Source organism: Oncorhynchus mykiss, chromosome 16 (genome assembly GCF_057628025.1).
Source record: "Oncorhynchus mykiss isolate SJ-2025 chromosome 16, ASM5762802v1, whole genome shotgun sequence".
NCBI classification, from domain to species: Eukaryota; Metazoa; Chordata; class Actinopteri; order Salmoniformes; family Salmonidae; genus Oncorhynchus; species Oncorhynchus mykiss.
The window spans coordinates 62,695,895-62,714,442 of NC_143037.1; the positions used below are offsets into that span (position 1 = coordinate 62,695,895).

At 41.2% G+C, this 18,548-nt stretch overlaps 1 protein-coding gene across 4 annotated transcripts; it reads left to right on the forward strand.

Moving 5' to 3' along the window:
• Window positions 1–861: 861 nt before the first annotated feature.
• On the forward strand, window positions 862–14,729 carry LOC110492463 (uncharacterized). Of its 4 annotated transcripts, none has more exons than XM_021566804.3 (7): window positions 862–1,319; window positions 1,752–1,835; window positions 2,070–2,167; window positions 2,324–2,538; window positions 4,821–4,879; window positions 8,060–8,191; window positions 14,082–14,729. In XM_021566804.3, exons 1-7 carry the CDS (start codon window positions 1,284–1,286, stop codon window positions 14,289–14,291), a joined length of 834 nt encoding a protein of 277 aa, XP_021422479.1. In that variant the 5' UTR covers window positions 862–1,283; the 3' UTR covers window positions 14,292–14,729. The 4 variants fall into 4 exon arrangements, with proteins under 4 accessions (XP_021422479.1, XP_036803350.1, XP_021422480.1 ...); XM_036947455.2 differs by having other exon boundaries at window positions 862–1,159; XM_021566805.3 differs by lacking the exon at window positions 1,752–1,835.
• The last annotated feature ends 3,819 nt before the right edge of the window (window positions 14,730–18,548 follow it).

Sequence of the window (18,548 nt, forward strand, 5' to 3'; positions counted from 1 at the left end):
GGCGTTGTGCCAAAAATCTCCCCCCGACAGAATTCCCCCCTTCGCTTGAACGCGCACGCACTCAAATTTTCATTGCTGCGACTTGCTTGCTAGTTGAGATTTCTGATCACGTTAGGCTGCGTTTCATTTATTTTTTTCGGTTTGAATGTGGGGGAGACACTAATATCTGCAGTTTTCCCATGTCCTATTCATCTAGTAGTTGTTCTGAAATGTTTATTGCTTGCCTACATTTTACTCCCTCCTCTATGTTTAATATAACACACATACATTAATGATTAATTTCGGTTGCCTATCCTGAAGTGAAGTTTATTCTATAGAAAGTATTAAGGTATTAAAGAAATTAGAGGGGAGGGGGGGGGGGGGGGGGGAGAATTTCGGCAGGCAAGAAAATGGCCTTGCCGTAATCCCCCACCCCCCTTCTAATTTCCTTAATTTTGTGGCTAAAGTCAAATACTTTCTGTGGCACACATCCGAGTCAAATACTTTCTATAGAACAAACTGCACGATAGGCAACCAACATTAATAATTAATATGTGTGTTACATTAAACATAGAGAAGGGAGTAAAATTTAGGCAAGCAATAAACATTTCAGAATAATTACTAGTCGAATAAGACATGGGAGAGATGAATTTTGGCAAATATATTTATTTATAGACTAATACACAAATAGCCAAACCGAAAACTGCAGACATTACTAGTGCCTCCCCTGCACCAATCCGACATAAAAAAAAAAAATGAAATGCAGTCTAACGTGATCAGAAATCTCAACTAGCAAGTAAATCGCAGCAATGAAGAATTGAGTGCGTGCGCGTTCACGCGAAGGGAGGGGGGAGATTTTCGCCACAACACCGGAAACCTCACAAGTCGCAGGCAGGTTTGACTGCAACGCAAGTCACAGGTGACAACGCCAGATAACACAATATGGCTGGGACAGACCTTTATGGGCATTCATTTGTTTATTGTTTTTTTCAAACGAGTTTTTAAGGGAACCTGGTGATAGGACAGGCTCATTTGTACATAGGCCTTTGTGTGCGGTCTCTCTTGAAAGTTTTCCTACATAGACTTTTACAACAAGAAGTTGAATGCCTCGGACGGACGGCTTTCTGCATTGTTCGCATAGGAATCGAAAGTTAAATGACGCTGTCACGAAATACATAAGGTAGGTGGTGATAATGAAACGAACCTGACAGAGCAACATAACAAGACCACACCTGATCAGACGTGTGTTGCTGGTAACGACTGAATGAAAACAACAATTTCACTGGAACTTCTAAATAAAATAAATGGATACACGGCCATACGAGACAACGCAGGGCAAGGTAAATATACCCGCTATTCTTAAGACCGACTGACCTGTGTGATCATTCCTACTCTGGTTTGTCTCATTGAAGGAAAAACATCCGTCAAGCTGTCAGCTAGCTTATTTTGTCAACTAAGTGTTTTACCAAAGAAGTGCACCATTATCATGTAATTATGTAATCCCCTACTCAAATCCACTTCCTGATTGTTTCATTGTGAAGGAAGTGCACAACCAATGCACTGTGTTGTTTACAACTGAAACAAACAGGCATAGTTGTGGCTCTGCTAAAACTATTGTTATAAGACATATTACTAAATTATTGGTCATCATAGCACAATCAAACATTGCACATTCTCTTTGTACTAGCAGTCCCAATCCAGACACAAATGCATGAGTTACACCTCCACTAAAACACTAAAGTCTGAAGTATGATTCAACTTTCACTTTCCAGAGCTCCACCATGCCACACAGAGAATGCAATGAAGAGTCACGTGACAAGAGGCCACACGAGGGACCTATCAAACATGTCACTGCGGTATTAGATATATAATCAATTTAACTGAAGTTACATGTGAGTCATTTTGTGTAATGCCAGGTTCAGCATGGTCCCAGTCCCAGATTTGTAGTTGTTTACTTTAGCCAACTCTTCTGCCATATTCATTCTATGGCATTTGCTGCATACAGATCTGGATACCAGGCTACAGCGAGCTCACAGTGGATACAATTTCTCATCATGAACACTAATTAGCTTACTCTGTAACATTTTCAGGAGGAGAAACGACCTTTGAGAAGAATGAGAAGTCCGCCTAGACACAGAATAACTGGTTCGTTTAGGCAGAGGTTTGGAGGGAGATTCAACAGACCACGGTAAGACTTAAGGACATTTCAGAGCAACCTTGTGTAGCCTAAGGTTTGTTCTTGGTCATTTCAACATTTCCACACATTCACCGACTCACAATACTCTCACTCACTCATTCACACCTCTTATTTTCTGCTGTTTTCCTTACTGTACCGATTCATAAGGGACGATCATTCATTCCGGAAGCCCCGCTTCAGTTTTGGGTTCCAGAGATACCACTCCTTTACCCCCCGCCCACGGTTTCACTGGAGAGACCAGTCCGGCCCCCCTGGGCCCCTAGGCCCACCACAAGACCCATCAGGCCCCAACAGCCAGTACAGTGACCAGAGGAACATGGACAGGAACTCCCCCGCCAAGTCCTCACCTAAAGGACACACCAGTAGGTTTACACTCATGTTGTGTTTGAGGGGAGTTTTGACCAAATTAAATAACCTGTGGCTACAGGGTAAGCGTATTACCGTCTATGCCAACATGAACCAGATCTCTTGGCAGAGTTCATAGTAGGGGCTAGGGCTGCACAATTAATCAGATTCACATCGAAATGTCAATATTGACATGTGAAATATTCATATCGCAATACATATTTTGAAACGCATCTCAGCCGTGTAATGGCCCCTTTTTTTTCTTTACTTTTCAATTATTTTGTTCTCTTGTGGCTGTTTCCCGCACCAAGACCGCCCCCGTCAATCAAGCAGGGCAGTTCCTCTTCCTCGCTGTTAGATCATTAAAAGTTTGTGTGCTGTTCTCTTAGATCAAATGCAGTCAACCGATTGTTCAAAACAAGAACGATGCTGCTTTCTACTTAGCTTCTCAATATGTCATCCTATTTCTAGGATTCCAACAGTTCACCCAAGTGTTTTGATCTATATCGCACGAAAAATCTAACATTTGGTTTTTAAAAAATCAGATCTTACCCTTATCGGGCAGCCCTAGTACATGCAAAAAAAAAATTATATTCCTAAAATACCTATATCACTTTACTCGTGTGAACACTAGAGTGCAGTATGAGCAAACAGTGTTCATGTCAACTCAGACAGTGAATATATTAGCTACATTTGGAATGTGTTTTGCTCATCAGTATTCCTGGTGGTTGATAGTCACCAAGCAACAACCTGACAATGTTGCATAATACTGTCTGCACACAGCATTGGTAGATATTATAATGACAGTATTATGTATACAATGAAATGGCAAAGAATAGTATCCTACTGAAAAAGTGCCAATCATTCCAACCTTCATTAAACACCAGTGTATTTATGTCACCTCTTATGTAGAATACATAAGATAACAGCTGCTGAGCATCAAATTATAATATATTTTATTAAATATAGTACTCTATTGGGCATATATTTAAAGGAATACTTTGGGATTTTGGCAAAGAGGCCCTTTATCTACTTCCCAGGAGCCAGATAAACTTGTGGATACCATTTTTATCTCTCTGTGTCCAAGTATGAAGGAAGTTAGAGGTCGTTTTGAGAGCTAATGCCAACTAGCGTAGCGCATTGACTGGAAGTCTATCTGCTAGTATGGTAGTAGATACACATAGACTTCCAGCCATTGCTCTAATGTGAGTTAGCATTGACTCGTGAAACTACATCTAACTTTCTCATTGCCAAAACCCCGAAGTATCCCTTTAAGTACTGTACTGTAAATATTTCTGATCATCAAAGTTCGCCTCATCACGTTAGCATTAGTATCATGAAGAATAAAAGTGGTTTAGTAAGACCGCAATCGGTGTGCCTGTAAGTCATCAATTAGTTCTTATGCTTAAGCCTCATTCTCTATCATGTTTGAAAGTGTTTTCTTGAATAACTTTGCATTGCCTGAAGACGACCCAGGTCATATCTGCAATAGAAACCATCATTTCATCTTTCATCTCCTTGCTTTTGTTTAAATTAGCTGTATCGCTATTCTCAACCGTGGTAGTGGTGGTGCTTGCTTTTTCTCCTATTTTAATCAGCTGCTATGTCTCTGCGCAGACTGCAGTACTGTGGAGGTGTGTGGGTGTGGGTGAGTGTGTGAGGAACAGGTTGCTCTATGTGCTTGAGAGATCTGCTATGATGGTGACTCATTTCTATAGTGTGTGTGTTAGAGATGGAAAAGGAGAGAGATATAGCTAAAGAAAACAAGGAGAAAGAGGGAGTGAGGTACCAGGCAGACAGCCAGCTCTGTATACAGGTAATGAACCATAACAAAGCTATCGCCTCACATACCCACACTGCAGTCAAACGTTGCGAGGCAGACTTCGCAAATCACACCCAATGCTGAAAGAATGCTTAACGAAACATTAATTTTAGCCCCTGCGTGCTGCCTATAAACAATAACTCTCCCGCTGATGGCAGATTGCAGCCAGAGAGATGGAGATGGGGAAGCTTAGTCCTGAATTATACCTTCAGCTAGTGGCGCTAATGGGATGTTAGTTTGGCCCTGAGGACACTGGGTAGATTGAGTAGTCCCAGCATCAATCACAGATATTAGAGTTAATTGAGAGATATCAACTGGGCCAATCAAGGATATTGGAGTTCATCACAGATGTCAGCTGCTGTAGTTTAGCTCTAAGTTATCCCCCATCTGTTCTGAGTTGTAGGTGTGTGTTATGTTGAGTGGGGGCTTGTGTTGTATTGTTGTTTGAAGATGTGGTTTGTCTGTGTGATGTTGCAGGTGCTCTCAGGTCTTCTGCAGGTGCCAGCAGAGAGGAGAAGCAGCCTGTGTCGTTCACAGTAAGTCCACATTCCACCACTCCTCAGCCTCGTTTGGGATCTGGGGAGTCTGCTGTTTAAAGTAGGGAGGGCACACATCCTGTATTTGTTGTCATGCTCCGCTAGTGTATTGCGGTGACTGAACTTGTAAATCATCCCCTCTCTCTTTCAAAACTACGTGTAGGTAGGCCTCCTTCATAAATTAAAAAAAAAAAAGTTTAACCAGCAGGGTTTGAGTAGGTTCCTTTCTAAATGTAATCCGTTACAGTTACCTGTCAAATTGTAATCAACAATGTAACTTTTGGATTACCAAAACTCAGTAATGTTATCTGATTACTTTCCCCTTAAGGGGTGTGGGCTCGTGGCTGTCACAGCCACAAAGTCATAACATCTGATTTTAAACCTAACCTTAAGCACAGTGCTAACACTAATGCCTAACCCTAACCTTAACTTTTTGTTTTCATAAGTTTTTACAGTATAGTCAATTTTGAGGTTATGGTTAGGCATTAGTGTTAGCAGTGTAGTTAAGGTTAAGGCTATGTTTAAAATCAGATTTTAATGACTTTGTGGCTGTGCCAGCCACTAACCTGGGCGTTACAATTTTGAAGACAAAATTACCATTTGAACGACATCAATAGCAGGTTAATTCAATCTTATAGTTTACATAGTTCGCCATAAATGGATGTTGATTGTACTTTATGGGTTGGTTATGTAGGGTTCTTCTAACCCATTGCTTTTTACTACAGATAATAATACGATTAGGCTATATCTTCACATTAAAAAAACAGTGTACATTTCCAATTAATTAAATATTCCTTGATCCTCAAGAATAGGACTTGGAAATGTATACTGATCAAAAATATAAACGTAAAGTGTTGGTCCCATGTTTCATGCGCTGAAATAGAACATTTCTGGGAGCTTTCATGTGCACATAAAGCTTATGTGCGGAGATGTGTTTACATCCCCATTTCTTCTCTGCCAAGATAATCCATCCACCTGACAGGTGTGGCAAATCAAGAAGCTGATTGAACAGCATGATCATTACACAGGTGCACCTTGTGCTGGGGACAATAAAAGGTCACTTTAAAATCTGCAGCTTTGTTACACAACACAATGCCATGCAATTGGCATGCTGACTGCAGGAATGCCCAACAGAGCTCTTGCCAGAGAATTGAATGTTCATTTCTCTACCATACACTGCCTCCAACATTGTTTTAGAGAATTTGGCAGTACCTCTAACCAGCCTCAAAACCGCAGACCATGTGTATGGCGTCGTGCGGGTGAGCGGTTTGCTGATGTCAATGTTGTGAACAGAGTGCCCTATTGTGGTGGTTGGGTTATGGTATGGTCAGACATAAGCTACGGACAACAAACACAATTGCATTTTATTGATGGCAATTTGAATGTACAGAGATACCATGATGAGATCCTGAGGCCCATTGCTGTACCATTTACCCGCCGCCGTCACCTCACGTTTCAGCATGATAATGCACGGCCCCATGACACAAGGATCTATACACAATTCCTGGAAGCTGAAAATGTCCTTGTTCTTCCATGGCCTGCATTCTCACAGATATGTCATCCATTGAGCATGTTTGGGATGGTCTAGATCAGCGTGTTCCAATATCCAGTAACTTCTTACAGCCATTGAAGAGGAGTGGAACAACATTCCACAGACCACATATCACATATCCAGACCACATATCCCAAAAACTAAGGACTAATTAGCCTCATTTATTTTGTCCTGGATGACTGATTGGGCTCATTTCTTCAAGTTGAAAAATAAACGGAAGCAAACTGAGTAGTCCCTTATATGTAACTGATTACATATAATCCATGACCCCCCCCCCCCCCTTGCTTGACTGCTGCTTCAATTTCTCAGAAGTCACATGTACCACACTGGGAGGTATGCACTGCAACAAATGTACTTATATTGAATTTAAGTCTGAGTGCATCTCTTTGCCCATGATGCTCGCTGTCAAAATGTTTATTACACACACACACACACAGCGTCTTTCAAGGTCCTTCAAATCAAAGATATATAAAAAAGAAAACCTCAAACATTTGAGTAATCTTGGCTAGTCTGCTCGGTAAGATTATTTTGTGTGTGTCCTCTGCGCTCTTGGCTATGATGGGAATTGGAAGGACAGAGAGAGCACAGGTGCAGCATAAAGAATGGAATTGAAAGTTGGATGGTCTGACTTAGAGAGAAAGGAGCAGAGCGAAGCACAAGGTTGTCTCCTTCCGTTTTACCATGCTGATGATTCAAACGGAGGCTTGCTGCCTGCTTACCTTGAGAAGATACAGTAGAGGGGGAGAGAGAGGCTCGTAATGAATTTAACAACAATCAGGTGGGCTCTGAATGGCAAATGTGCTAAGGTCTTAAGGAATACAAAGGGAACATGGACTTCCTGATGGGCCGCCCCCAGGTGGTAAGGGTAGGTAACAACACATCCGCCATGCTGATACTCGACACGGGTGCCCCTCGGGTGTGTGCTCAGTCCCCTCCTGTACACCCTGTTCACTCATGACTATATGGCCAGGCACGACTCCAACACCATCATTAAGTTTGCTGATGACACAACAGTGGTAGGCCTGATCACTGACAACAATAAGAAAGCCTATAGGGAGGAGGTCAGAGACATGGCTGTTTTTTTGGCATGGGTCCTCAGATCCTCAAAGTTCTACAGCTGCACCATCGAGAGCATCCTGACTGGTTGCATGACTGCTTGGTATGGCAACTGCTCGGCCTCTGACCGCATGGCACTACAGATGATAGTGCGTACGACCCAGTACATCACTGGGACCAACCTTCCTGCCATCCAGGCCTTCTATACCAGGTGGTGTCAGAGGAAGGCCCTAAAAATTGTCAAAGACTCCCGCCACCCTAGTCATAGACTTTTCTCTCTGCTACCATATGGCAAGTGGTACCAGAGCTCCAAGTCTAGATCCAAAATGCTTCTCAACAGCTTCTACCCCCAAGCCATAAGACTCCCGAACTGCTAATAAAATGGCTACCCAGACTATTTGCATTACCCCCTCTTTTAAACTGTAAACATTATCTATGCATAGTCACTTTAACTCTACCTACATGTAAATATTACCTCAATTGCAGAATTTTTAGATTTGAAACAATTTTACTGTTCATAAGTAGTGCTTTGCTTATAACTGCTTGTAACTCTCTCTCCCCTGTGTCTGTAGTTGGCTCAAAAGAAGGAGAGATCCCATAGCAGAGAGGGAGAAAGAGAGAGGGATAGAGGGCTCCCCTCCACCGTGAGCAGGGCCGCAGCACGAAACAGAACCATCCAACAGAAGAGGAAAGAAATAGAACAGGTATAGTACAGTGAGCTCTTAATATCTAGTATTGCATATCATGTTTCAAATTATTTGGAGGTAGAGTACATTTGAGAAAAACATGAGTGAAAGATGAAGGACTAAGAATATAACATCAGAAGAATACAATAAAGTACATTGGAAAACAACTTTCATCCTGATAACTCAACTGGATACTAACATACTAAGAGAGTTTCTAGCTACTAGCTACCTGCTGTTAGCTAACAAAAATGACAATAAAAAACAGCAAAGGACCGGACAAAAGACAGCAAAACAAGTACCTAAACTTACCCAAGCACGAGAAAACAATTCAGACAGAAAACAAGAAAGGTGGGCTTTGTTTACATTGAGAAATGCCTAGCTACAACTAGCAAAGTGAAAACATCTACTGTATCCAGCTGTAATTAACTAAGATGGATACATTTTTGACTCGTTTCAGGAAACTAGATGTATGTCGTGTGTCACTACTCCACAGGCGAGGCATTTGAATGCATCTTTTGGCACAAATGCCTTCTGGAACGTGAACTTTCATGTGCCTTAAATACAAAAGTGTATGCCATCTGTAAATACAAATAAAATTGGTAAATTACGAGCCTAATTGGTTTAGCCATGGATAAAAACAGGAACCTTCCCACTAGCTGGGATAATGGATGGGCTGGATATGCCAAGAGATGAGTTCGGATTGCGCTTGCCATGTAGCACGCTTCTGTCTATAACATGAGCTTAGTATGTGTAGGTGATCCTTTCTAAAGCGGCTTTTTTGAAAGATGATATAGAGAACCACGCAAATGTTGCTACGGCTCTCCACTTTCTGGAGGACCGAGTTATGAAATCAGTGGAATCTCCGGGAGAAGCAGAGTATGTAGATCTTTTGTTTCGGCTTTAATTAGGTTTTCCTGTCTGACTAAAGAGAGAACACAGAAGGCTGTTGTATAAAACACCTGTCTGGATTACATCTTCAAACTAAGGGCAACCATGGCATCAGTGACAGAAGCAAACATCAATGTAAGAGAGTCTAGCTAGCTACATTTTCAGATATTGTACGTTTCTAATTGGCTCGCTAGCTAATGTTACGTGTCTGATCTTTGTAGTAATGTTATTCGTGTCTCAGAGCCATTTGCATTGCTAGTTATAGCATAGTGTTAGCTAGGTAGCTAACATTGAACCTAGCTATTAGCTTTAGCTACCTGTAGATTCATGCAGGGTAGTAACTGATGTCATGCAGCCTGTCATTTTTGTGTTTATACTTTTTCACAATGACAATTTTGATGTCGGACGACAAAGAATGCTCATGATGTTGCTGCGACAACTGTCTTCAGACATGTCGATACAAGTAATATAAACCAGCTTTTAGTCTTGAAATCTTTGGTTGTACACTACCGTACTCATTGTTTAGCACATGGCCTCACGTGAATCCTTAAAGGGATGGGTGGGGCTGGGGCTTAAGAGGGTGTGAACGATGCTGAATGGGTGTAGATAAAGAAGAGCTCTCCAGCAGGTGTCCCAAACATTCAAGGGCCATTTCCTCAAAAGTGGGGTTACAAGTTTATCAACTTTCAAAGCAGAATTACTTTGCATTTGTTACTCAACTGCAGTGTATGATATACCATGTTATTATTCACATTATCCAATGTGAAAAACACAATTTCAAATGTTGCCCCATAAGACCTAATTGAGTCGGTCAGTCACATTTACCCAGCTCAGCAACCTTGCATCAAATATGCAGAAGGTATTGCCAGTGAAGCAGGGAGGAACAAATATAAAGCAAAGGTTTTAAAAGAGCACCCTGAGAGCAGACTATATGCAACAAAAATACAAAGATATCAATGTGGAGCTTCTTTTTTTCATAGAACATCCAAATATTTGACAAACAAACATCTTAAAATGTCTGGAAACAAGACAACCCCAAGATTTGATATTAATATATACAGTTGAAGTCGGAGGTTTACATACACTTAGGTTGGAGTCATTAAAACTTGTTTTTCAACCACTCCACAAATTTCTTGTTAACAAACTACAGTTTTGGCACGTCGGTTAGAACATCTACTTTGTGCATGACACATAATTTTTCCAACATTGTTTACAGACAGATTATTTCACTTATAATTCACTGTTTCACAATTCCAGTGGGTCAGAAGTTGACTATGCCTTTAAACAGCTTGGAAAATTCCAGAAAATTATGTCATGGCTTAAGAAGATTCTGATAGGCTAATTGACATAATTTGAGTCAATTTGAGGTGTACCTGTGGATTTATTTCAAGGCCTACCTCAGAACCTTTTTTGTAGACCTCCAAGTCTGGTTCATCCTTGGGAGCAATTTTCAAAAGCCTGAAGGTACCACGTTCATCTTTACAAACAATAGTGCGTGAGTATAAACACCATGGGACCACGCAGCCGTCATACCGCTCAGGAAGGAGACGTGTTCTGTCTCCTAGAGATGAACGTACTTTGGTGCGGAAAGTGCAAATCAATCCCAGAACAACAGCAAAGGACCTTGTGAAGATGCTGGAGGAAACAGGTACAAAAGTATCTATATCCACAGTAAAACAAGTCCTATATCGACATAACCTGAAAGGCCTTTTTCAACTGCACATGGGGACAAAGATTGTACTTTTTGGAGAAATGTCTTCTGGTCTGATGGAAAAAAAAGGACTGTTTGGCCATAATGACCATCATTATGTTGTGAGGAAAAAGGGGGATGCTTGCAAGCCGAAGAACACCATCCCAACCGTGAAGCACGAGGGTGGCAGCATCATGTTGTGGGGGTGCTTCGCTGCAGGAGGGACTGGTGCACTTCACGAAATATATGACATTATAAGATAGGAAATGTATGTGGATATATTGAAGCAACATCTCAAGACATCAGTCAGGAAATTAAAGCTTGGTCTCAAATGGGTCTTCCAAATGGACATTGACCCCAAGCATACTTCCAAAGTTATGGTAAAATGGCTTAAGGACAACAAAGTCAAGGTATTGGAGTGGACATCACATTGCCCTGACCTCAATCCCATAGAACATTTGTGGGCAGAACTGAAAAAGAGTGCGCGAGCAAGGAGGCCTACAAACCTGACTCAGTTACACCAGCTCTGTCAGGAAGAATGAGCCAAAATTCACCCAACTTATTGTGGGATGCTTGTGGAAGGCTACCCGAAATGTTTGACTCAAGTTAACCAATTTAAAGGCAATGCTACCAAATACTAATTGAGTGTATGTAAACTTCTGACCCACTGGGAATGTGATGAAATAAATAAAAGCTGAAATAAATCATTCTCTCTACTATTATTCTGACATTTTACATTCTTAAAATAAAGTAGTGATCCTAAGACAGAGAATTTTTACTAGGATTAAATGGTGGGAATTGTGAAAAACTAAGTTTAAATGTATTTGGCTAAGGTGTATGTAAACTTATGACTTTAACTGTATATATAATTTTTGTGCAAAATATTGAATAGGGTAATTTTACCAATTGCACTATATGGATGTGAGGTTTGGGGTCTAACCTGTAATTACGATTAAATGCATTGGGAGAAAAATCTTAAGACAGAATTCTGCAGAATTATCAAAAATAACAAATAATGCATGCAGAGTGGAACTCAGAAGATTACCTTTTTAATTGTAAATATAAAGAAAATGACAAAATGTTGCACCGTTTGAAATTAAGCCCCAAAACATCCTTATAATTCAAAGCACTGAAAATCCAAGAGCGGAACCCTGAACAGAGACCCCTGTGTCAGCTATTAAAAAAACACTAAACAACCCTATTATCCAAACACACAGGGAAATCTATCAAATTGTTACAGAAATTAAAACTATTTGACAAATTGGAAAAATGTAACAAACAGAAAAAACAAAATCACTATTTGGCCCTCAAAAGAGAATAGAAATTGGCAGAATGTCTCTATTCTGTCAGAAATACGAAACAGAGACAGATCCTGACCAAATACCACCAATTGGCTATAGAGAAGGGGAGACACAAAAAAACATGGCTACCCAAAGTGGGGTGTCTATGTGGTCACTGCACAACAGGGGAGGTAGAGACATAGAAACGTTTTCCTCTTCTGTAAGAAATACTCCAAAATAAGAATATTTTTTCAAGAAAATTCTCAATCAAATCCTAACTTCTCTGCATTTACTAATGACATAAAGCTGTGAATTATTCTGGGTGAGGGTGAAACCACAAATATTACTGCCCTATATGATTGCCATGGCCTGAGGGACATCCCACAACAATTCATTCCCTGAAGTATTTACATTGTATATAAATTACAAGTAATACATAGTGTAACCATCATTCATGTTTGTTTATTTATTAGCCGTTGTTTATTTTATAATCATATTTTTATTTAATTACATTTATGACTGAAGATTACACAATACAACAGCAGTAGTGTTGTACATGTATACATTATTATATATGTACTATTATTACTACTGAAATTAACTGTATTTCACTATCTTCATTGCATTGTACTGTATTTACTGAAATGCTGTACCACTATACCGCTTTGGCAATAGCTACAAATTGTATTTCATGCCAATAAAGCAATTTGAATTTGAGAGAGAGAGAAAAGAAAGAAATAACAGAGACGAGGAGGTAGGATTATGAGAGTGAGGGGAAATAGAGAGGGAGGGAAAGGAGAGAGAGAGAGAAAGAAAGAGAGCGGGTAGTTGTGGAAAAGGAGATTTGATAACTGCAGTGCCAAAACTAATTGAGTAACATTGCGCCAGAGACACGTCTAATTTATTATAATTTTTTCTTCATTGTAGCAGCTGAATCAGTTGAATAGGTTATCATTCATGATTAGAGCCAATACATGGTGAGGTTATAATCTGCTTGTACATCCCTGGGTAGTTTACCTGCAATCACTCGCAGATGGAACTTCTGTTATTGTCAGGTTGTTTGTCCATGTTTTTTAATAAATAAATCTTAATCATAATGAGTCATCACATGCGCACGGTGCTGTTTTCTTTGAATAGCTTTAAATACACGTGCTTTAATAGATACGTCACAGTCAATGTGACAGAACATCACATGAAGCGTTGCCAGTGGGAGGTGTGTTGTGTTGTCTCCATCCACTCGACTGATGAGAAGGTATCTCTCGCTCTTCACATCTCCATGGTTACTGGAGATGGTAGGCTCCGTGAGAGAGTAGTCTCAAAACAGGTAGCTGATACACCCATCCTTCAAAGATCCACACAGTGCCCTTTCATGGTGTGTACTGTCGTGTGAACAGCTGTCTGTGTGTGTGTGCTGCTGCCCTGGACTGCTAATCCACTCAGTGGTAATGGCATACACATGACGAGACCTCTCGCCCCAAGCATCTCTCCCAGAACTCTCTCAATCCCTGTCTTTCCATCCTCTCTTTCATGCTCTCTTGCTTTCCATCCTCTCTTTCATCCTCTCTTCACACCCGCTCTCTCTCCATCCTCTATCTCTTGTGATTTTCCTTTCTCTTCAGCCCAGCTTCTCTCTCTCTCTCTCTCTCTCTCTCTCTCTCTCTCTCTTTTTCTCTCTTTCTCTGTCTCTCTCTCTCTCTCTCTATATATATATATATATATATATATACTTTTTTTTCTTTTTTTTTTTTTCTGCCTTGCTCCTCCTGTGTCTGAAGGCTCATATCTGCAGCATTTCTCTGGTATTAGAGTGAGCTGAGGTGTCTTTAGACCAATCTGTGCTATGCTCCTCACTGGAACAGGAGCCGCAATGCAAAGAAACCTCTCATGTGCAATGAAAATATGTTTGTGTTTGTCGTGCTGGTGTACAATTAGGATTGTGACACAGCTTAATGTGGTTTAGAAGATGCGTGTACAGGTTTTGTGTTTTAGGACTGTGATGCACAGTTTAAATGTGATGGTGGAAAAAGCTGACTGTCTGTGTGCTATACAGGTGTACCGTCAGGACTGTGACACGTTTGGTGTTGTGGTGAAGATGCTGATAGCCAAAGACCCCTCCCTGGAGCGGCCCATCCAGTTGTCTCTACAGGAGAACCTCAGGGAGATTGGCCTGCGCTGTGTAGAGGCCATGCAAGAGTTCATTGAGGAGTATGACACCAGGGAACCATCCACAGTGATACGCACACATGCACCTTTGTCTTAACCTGTGTAAGTGGCTGGCTTCTCTACCAAAACACAGATTGTGGTGTTTTCATGCTGATTGGGTATGTAATATTGGGTATGTAAACTTGTGAGCTGGTCTGTCCTTGATCAGTCAGGCCAAAGTCACTCCTGGTACTCAGCCTTCTGGAAGCTCTGTGTCTGCTGCTGAAACTCAATAATTTATGTTTGTCAACTTTCAATATTGCTCGTGATGATGTAAGATATAGCTATGGCACTTGTGCTTCCTACCAAAGTGTAGTTCATTAATTCCAAGCCCTGTATTTTATTGAAATGTTGTCTTTTTATTGAAAATGTATTTATGACATGATTAATACATGAGTTATAATATTTTTTATATACAAGGGGGATTTCTTTCAATACAGTTTCTATTTACACAACCTTTGGATATTCTCGGAGCATAAAAATCTGTTCTTGAAAATTAGGTCTCTCTGTTTTTGATTGTCTTGTAATGTCTCATGCTGCTGCTCCCTACACTCCCTGATCTACAAATCTCCCTGATCTACAAATCACCCTTCTACACACATCACCCTAATCTACTAACACCCTGATCTACAAATCACCCTGATCAAATCAAATATTGGTCGCATACACATATTTTGCAGATGTTATTTTGTGTGTGTTCCTAGCTCCAGCAGTGCAGTGATATCTAACAATTCACAACAATACACAAATCTGAAAGAAAAAAATGGAATTAAGAAATATAGAAATATTAGGACGAACAATGTCGGAGTCCGGAGTTTAAAAATATGTGTGCATATATGCAGTACCGGTCAAAAGTTTGGACACACCTACTCATTCAAGGGTTTTTATTTATATTTACATTTATATTTACAACGCGATACATATCGGGGTGAACAGGCCGTGGCTGGGGTGATGTCCTTGATGATCTTTTTGGCCTTCCTGTGACATCGGGTGCTGTAGATGTCCTGGAGGGCAGCAGTGTGACTCGGTGATACATTGGGCAGACTGCACCACCCTCTGGAGAGCCCTAAGCTTGCGGGCAGTGCATTTGCCGTACTAGACGGTGAAGTGGGTCTAAGGAGGCTGAAGAAATTTGGCTTGTCACCTAAAACCCTCACAAACTTTTACAGATGCACAATTGAGATCATCCTGTCGGGCTGTATCACCAGCTGGTACGGCAACTGCACCTCCCTCAACCGCAGGGCTCTCCAGAGGGTGGTGCGGTCTGCACATTGCATCACCGGGGGCAAACTACCTTCCCTCCAGGACACCTACAGCATCCGATGTCACAGGAAGGCCAAAAAGATCACCCCGATATGTATCGCGTTGCATGAGGCAAATGGTGGTCACACCAGATACCGACTGGTTTTCTGATCCATGTCCCTACTTTTTTTGTAAGGCATCTGTGACCAACAGATGCATATCTGGATTCCCAGTCATGTGAAATCCATAGATTAGGGCCTGATGAATTTACCGATTTCCTTACATGAACTGTAACTCAGTCAAATCTTTGAAATTGTTTCATGTTGTGTTTAATTCTGTTCAGTGTACAAGGCATTTGGAAATTATTCAGAACCCTTGAGTTTTTCCACATTTTGTTACGTTACAGGCTTATTCTAAAATGTATTAAATAGTTTATTTTCCTCCTCAATCTACACACAATACCCCATAATGACAAAACAAAAGCATTTTTTTTAGAAATACAGTGCCTTGCGAAAGTATTCGGCCCCCTTGAACTTTGCGACCTTTTGCCACATTTCAGGCTTCAAACATAAAGATATAAAACTGTGTATTTTTTTGTGAAGAATCAACAACAAGTGGGACACAATCATGAAGTGGAACGACATTTATTGGATATTTCAAACTTTTTTAACAAATCAAAAACTGAAAAATTGGGCGTGCAATATTATTCAGCCCCTTTACTTTCAGTGCAGCAAACTCTCTCCAGAAGTTCAGTGAGGATCTCTGAATGATCCAATGTTGACCTAAATGACTAATGATGATAAATACAATCCACCTGTGTGTAATCAAGTCTCCGTATAAATGCACCTGCACTGTGATAGTCTCAGAGGTCCGTTAAAAGCGCAGAGAGTATCATGAAGAACAAGGAACACACCAGGCAGGTCCGAGATACTGTTGTGAAGAAGTTTAAAGCCGGATTTGGATACAAAAAGATTTCCCAAGCTTTAAACATCCCAAGGAGCACTGTGCAAGCGATAATATTGAAATGGAAGGAGTATCAGACCACTGCAAATCTACCAAGACCTGGCCGTCCCTCTAAACTTTCAGCTCATACAAGGAGAAGACTGATCAGAGATGCAGCCAAGAGGCCCATGATCACTCTGGATGAACTGCAGAGATCTACAGCTGAGGTGGGAGACTCTGTCCATAGGACAACAATCAGTTGTATATTGCACAAATCTGGCCTTTATGGTAGAGTGGCAAGAAGAAAGCCATTTCTTAAAGATATCCATAAAAAGTGTTGTTTAAAGTTTGCCACAAGCCACCTGGGTGACACACCAAACATGTGGAAGAAGGTGCTCTGGTCAGATGAAACCAAAATTGAACTTTTTGGCAACAATGCAAAACGTTATGTTTGGCGTAAAAGCAACACAGCTCATCACCCTGAACACACCATCCCCACTGTCAAACATGGTGGTGGCAGCATCATGGTTTGGGCCTGCTTTTCTTCAGCAGGGACAGGGAAGATGGTTAAAATTGATGGGAAGATGGATGGAGCCAAATACAGGACCATTCTGGAAGAAAACCTGATGGAGTCTGCAAAAGACCTGAGACTGGGACGGAGATTTGTCTTCCAACAAGACAATGATCCAAAACATAAAGCAAAATCTACAATGGAATGATTCAAAAATAAACATATCCAGGTGTTAGAATGGCCAAGTCAAAGTCCAGACCTGAATCCTATCGAGAATCTGTGGAAAGAACTGAAAACTGCTGTTCACAAATGCTCTCCATCCAACCTCACTGAGCTTGAGCTGTTTTGCAAGGAGGAATGGGAAAAAATGTCAGTCTCTCGATGCGCAAAACTGATAGAGACATACCCCAAGCGACTTACAGCTGTAATCGCAGCAAAAGGTGGTGCTACAAAGTATTAACTTAAGGGGGCTGAATAATTTTGCACGCCCAATTTTTATATCCAATAAATGTCGTTCCACTTCATGATTGTGTCCCACTTGTTGTTGATTCTTCACAAAAAAATACAGTTTTATATCTTTATGTTTGAAGCCTGAAATGTGGCAAAAGGTCGCAAAGTTCAAGGGGGCCAAATACTTTCGCAAGGCACTGTATTTGCTAATTTATTTAAAAATAAAAACTGAAATATGACATTTACATAAGTATTCAGACCCTTTACGCAGTACTTTGTTGAAGCAACTTTGGCAGCGATTACAGCCTTGAGTCTTCTTGGGTATGACTCTACAAGCTAGGCACACCTGTATTGGGGGAGTTTCTCCCATTCTTCTTTGCAGATACTCTCAAGCTCTGTCAGGTTGGATTGGGAGCATTGCTGCACAGCTATTTTCAGGTCTCTCCAGAGATGTTTGATCGGGTTTAAGTCCGGGCTCTGGCTGGGCCACTCAAGGACATTCAGAGACTTGTCCCGAAGCCACTCCTGTCTTTTATTGGCTTTGTGCTTAGGGTCGTTGTCTTGTTGGTATGTGAACCTTTGCCTCAGTCTGAGGTCCTGAGCGCTCTGGATCAGGTTTTCATCAAAGATCTCAGTACTTTGCTCTGTTAATCTTTCCCTCAATCCTGACTAGTCTCCCAGTCCCTGCCGGTGAAAAACATCCCAATAGCATGATACTACCACCAACATGCTTGACCGTAAGGATGGTATCAGGTTTCCTCCAAACGTGGCGCTTGGTATTCAAGCCAAAGAGTTCAATCTGGGTTTCATCAGACCAGAGAATCTTGTTTCTGATGGTCTGAGCGTCTTTAGGTGCCTTTTGGGAAAGTGGGCTGTCATTTGCCTTTTACTGAGGAGTGGCTTCCGTCTGGCCACCCGACCACAAAGGCCTGATTGGTGGAGTGCTGCAGAGATGGTTGTCCTTCTGGAAGGTTCTCCCATCTCCACAAAGAAATTCTGAGCTCTGTCAAAGTGACCACTGGGTTCTTGGTCACCTCCCTGACCAAGGCCCTTCTCCACTAATTGTTCAGTTTGGCCGGGCGGTCAGCTCTAGGAAGATTCTTCGTGGTTCAAACTTCTTCCACTTAAGAATGATGTAGGCCACTGTGTTCTTGGGAACCATCAATGCTG

Bases quoted from the DNA above. Each gene is read 5' to 3' on its own strand.
- LOC110492463 (XM_021566804.3), top strand. From the start codon at position 1,284: ATGGATACACGGCCATACGAGACAACGCAGGGCAAG. The intron at 2,168-2,323 runs GTAAGACTTAAG...CCGATTCATAAG, and splicing joins GGGAGATTCAACAGACCACG to GGACGATCATTCATTCCGGA. The intron at 8,192-14,081 runs GTATAGTACAGT...TGTGCTATACAG, and splicing joins AGAGGAAAGAAATAGAACAG to GTGTACCGTCAGGACTGTGA.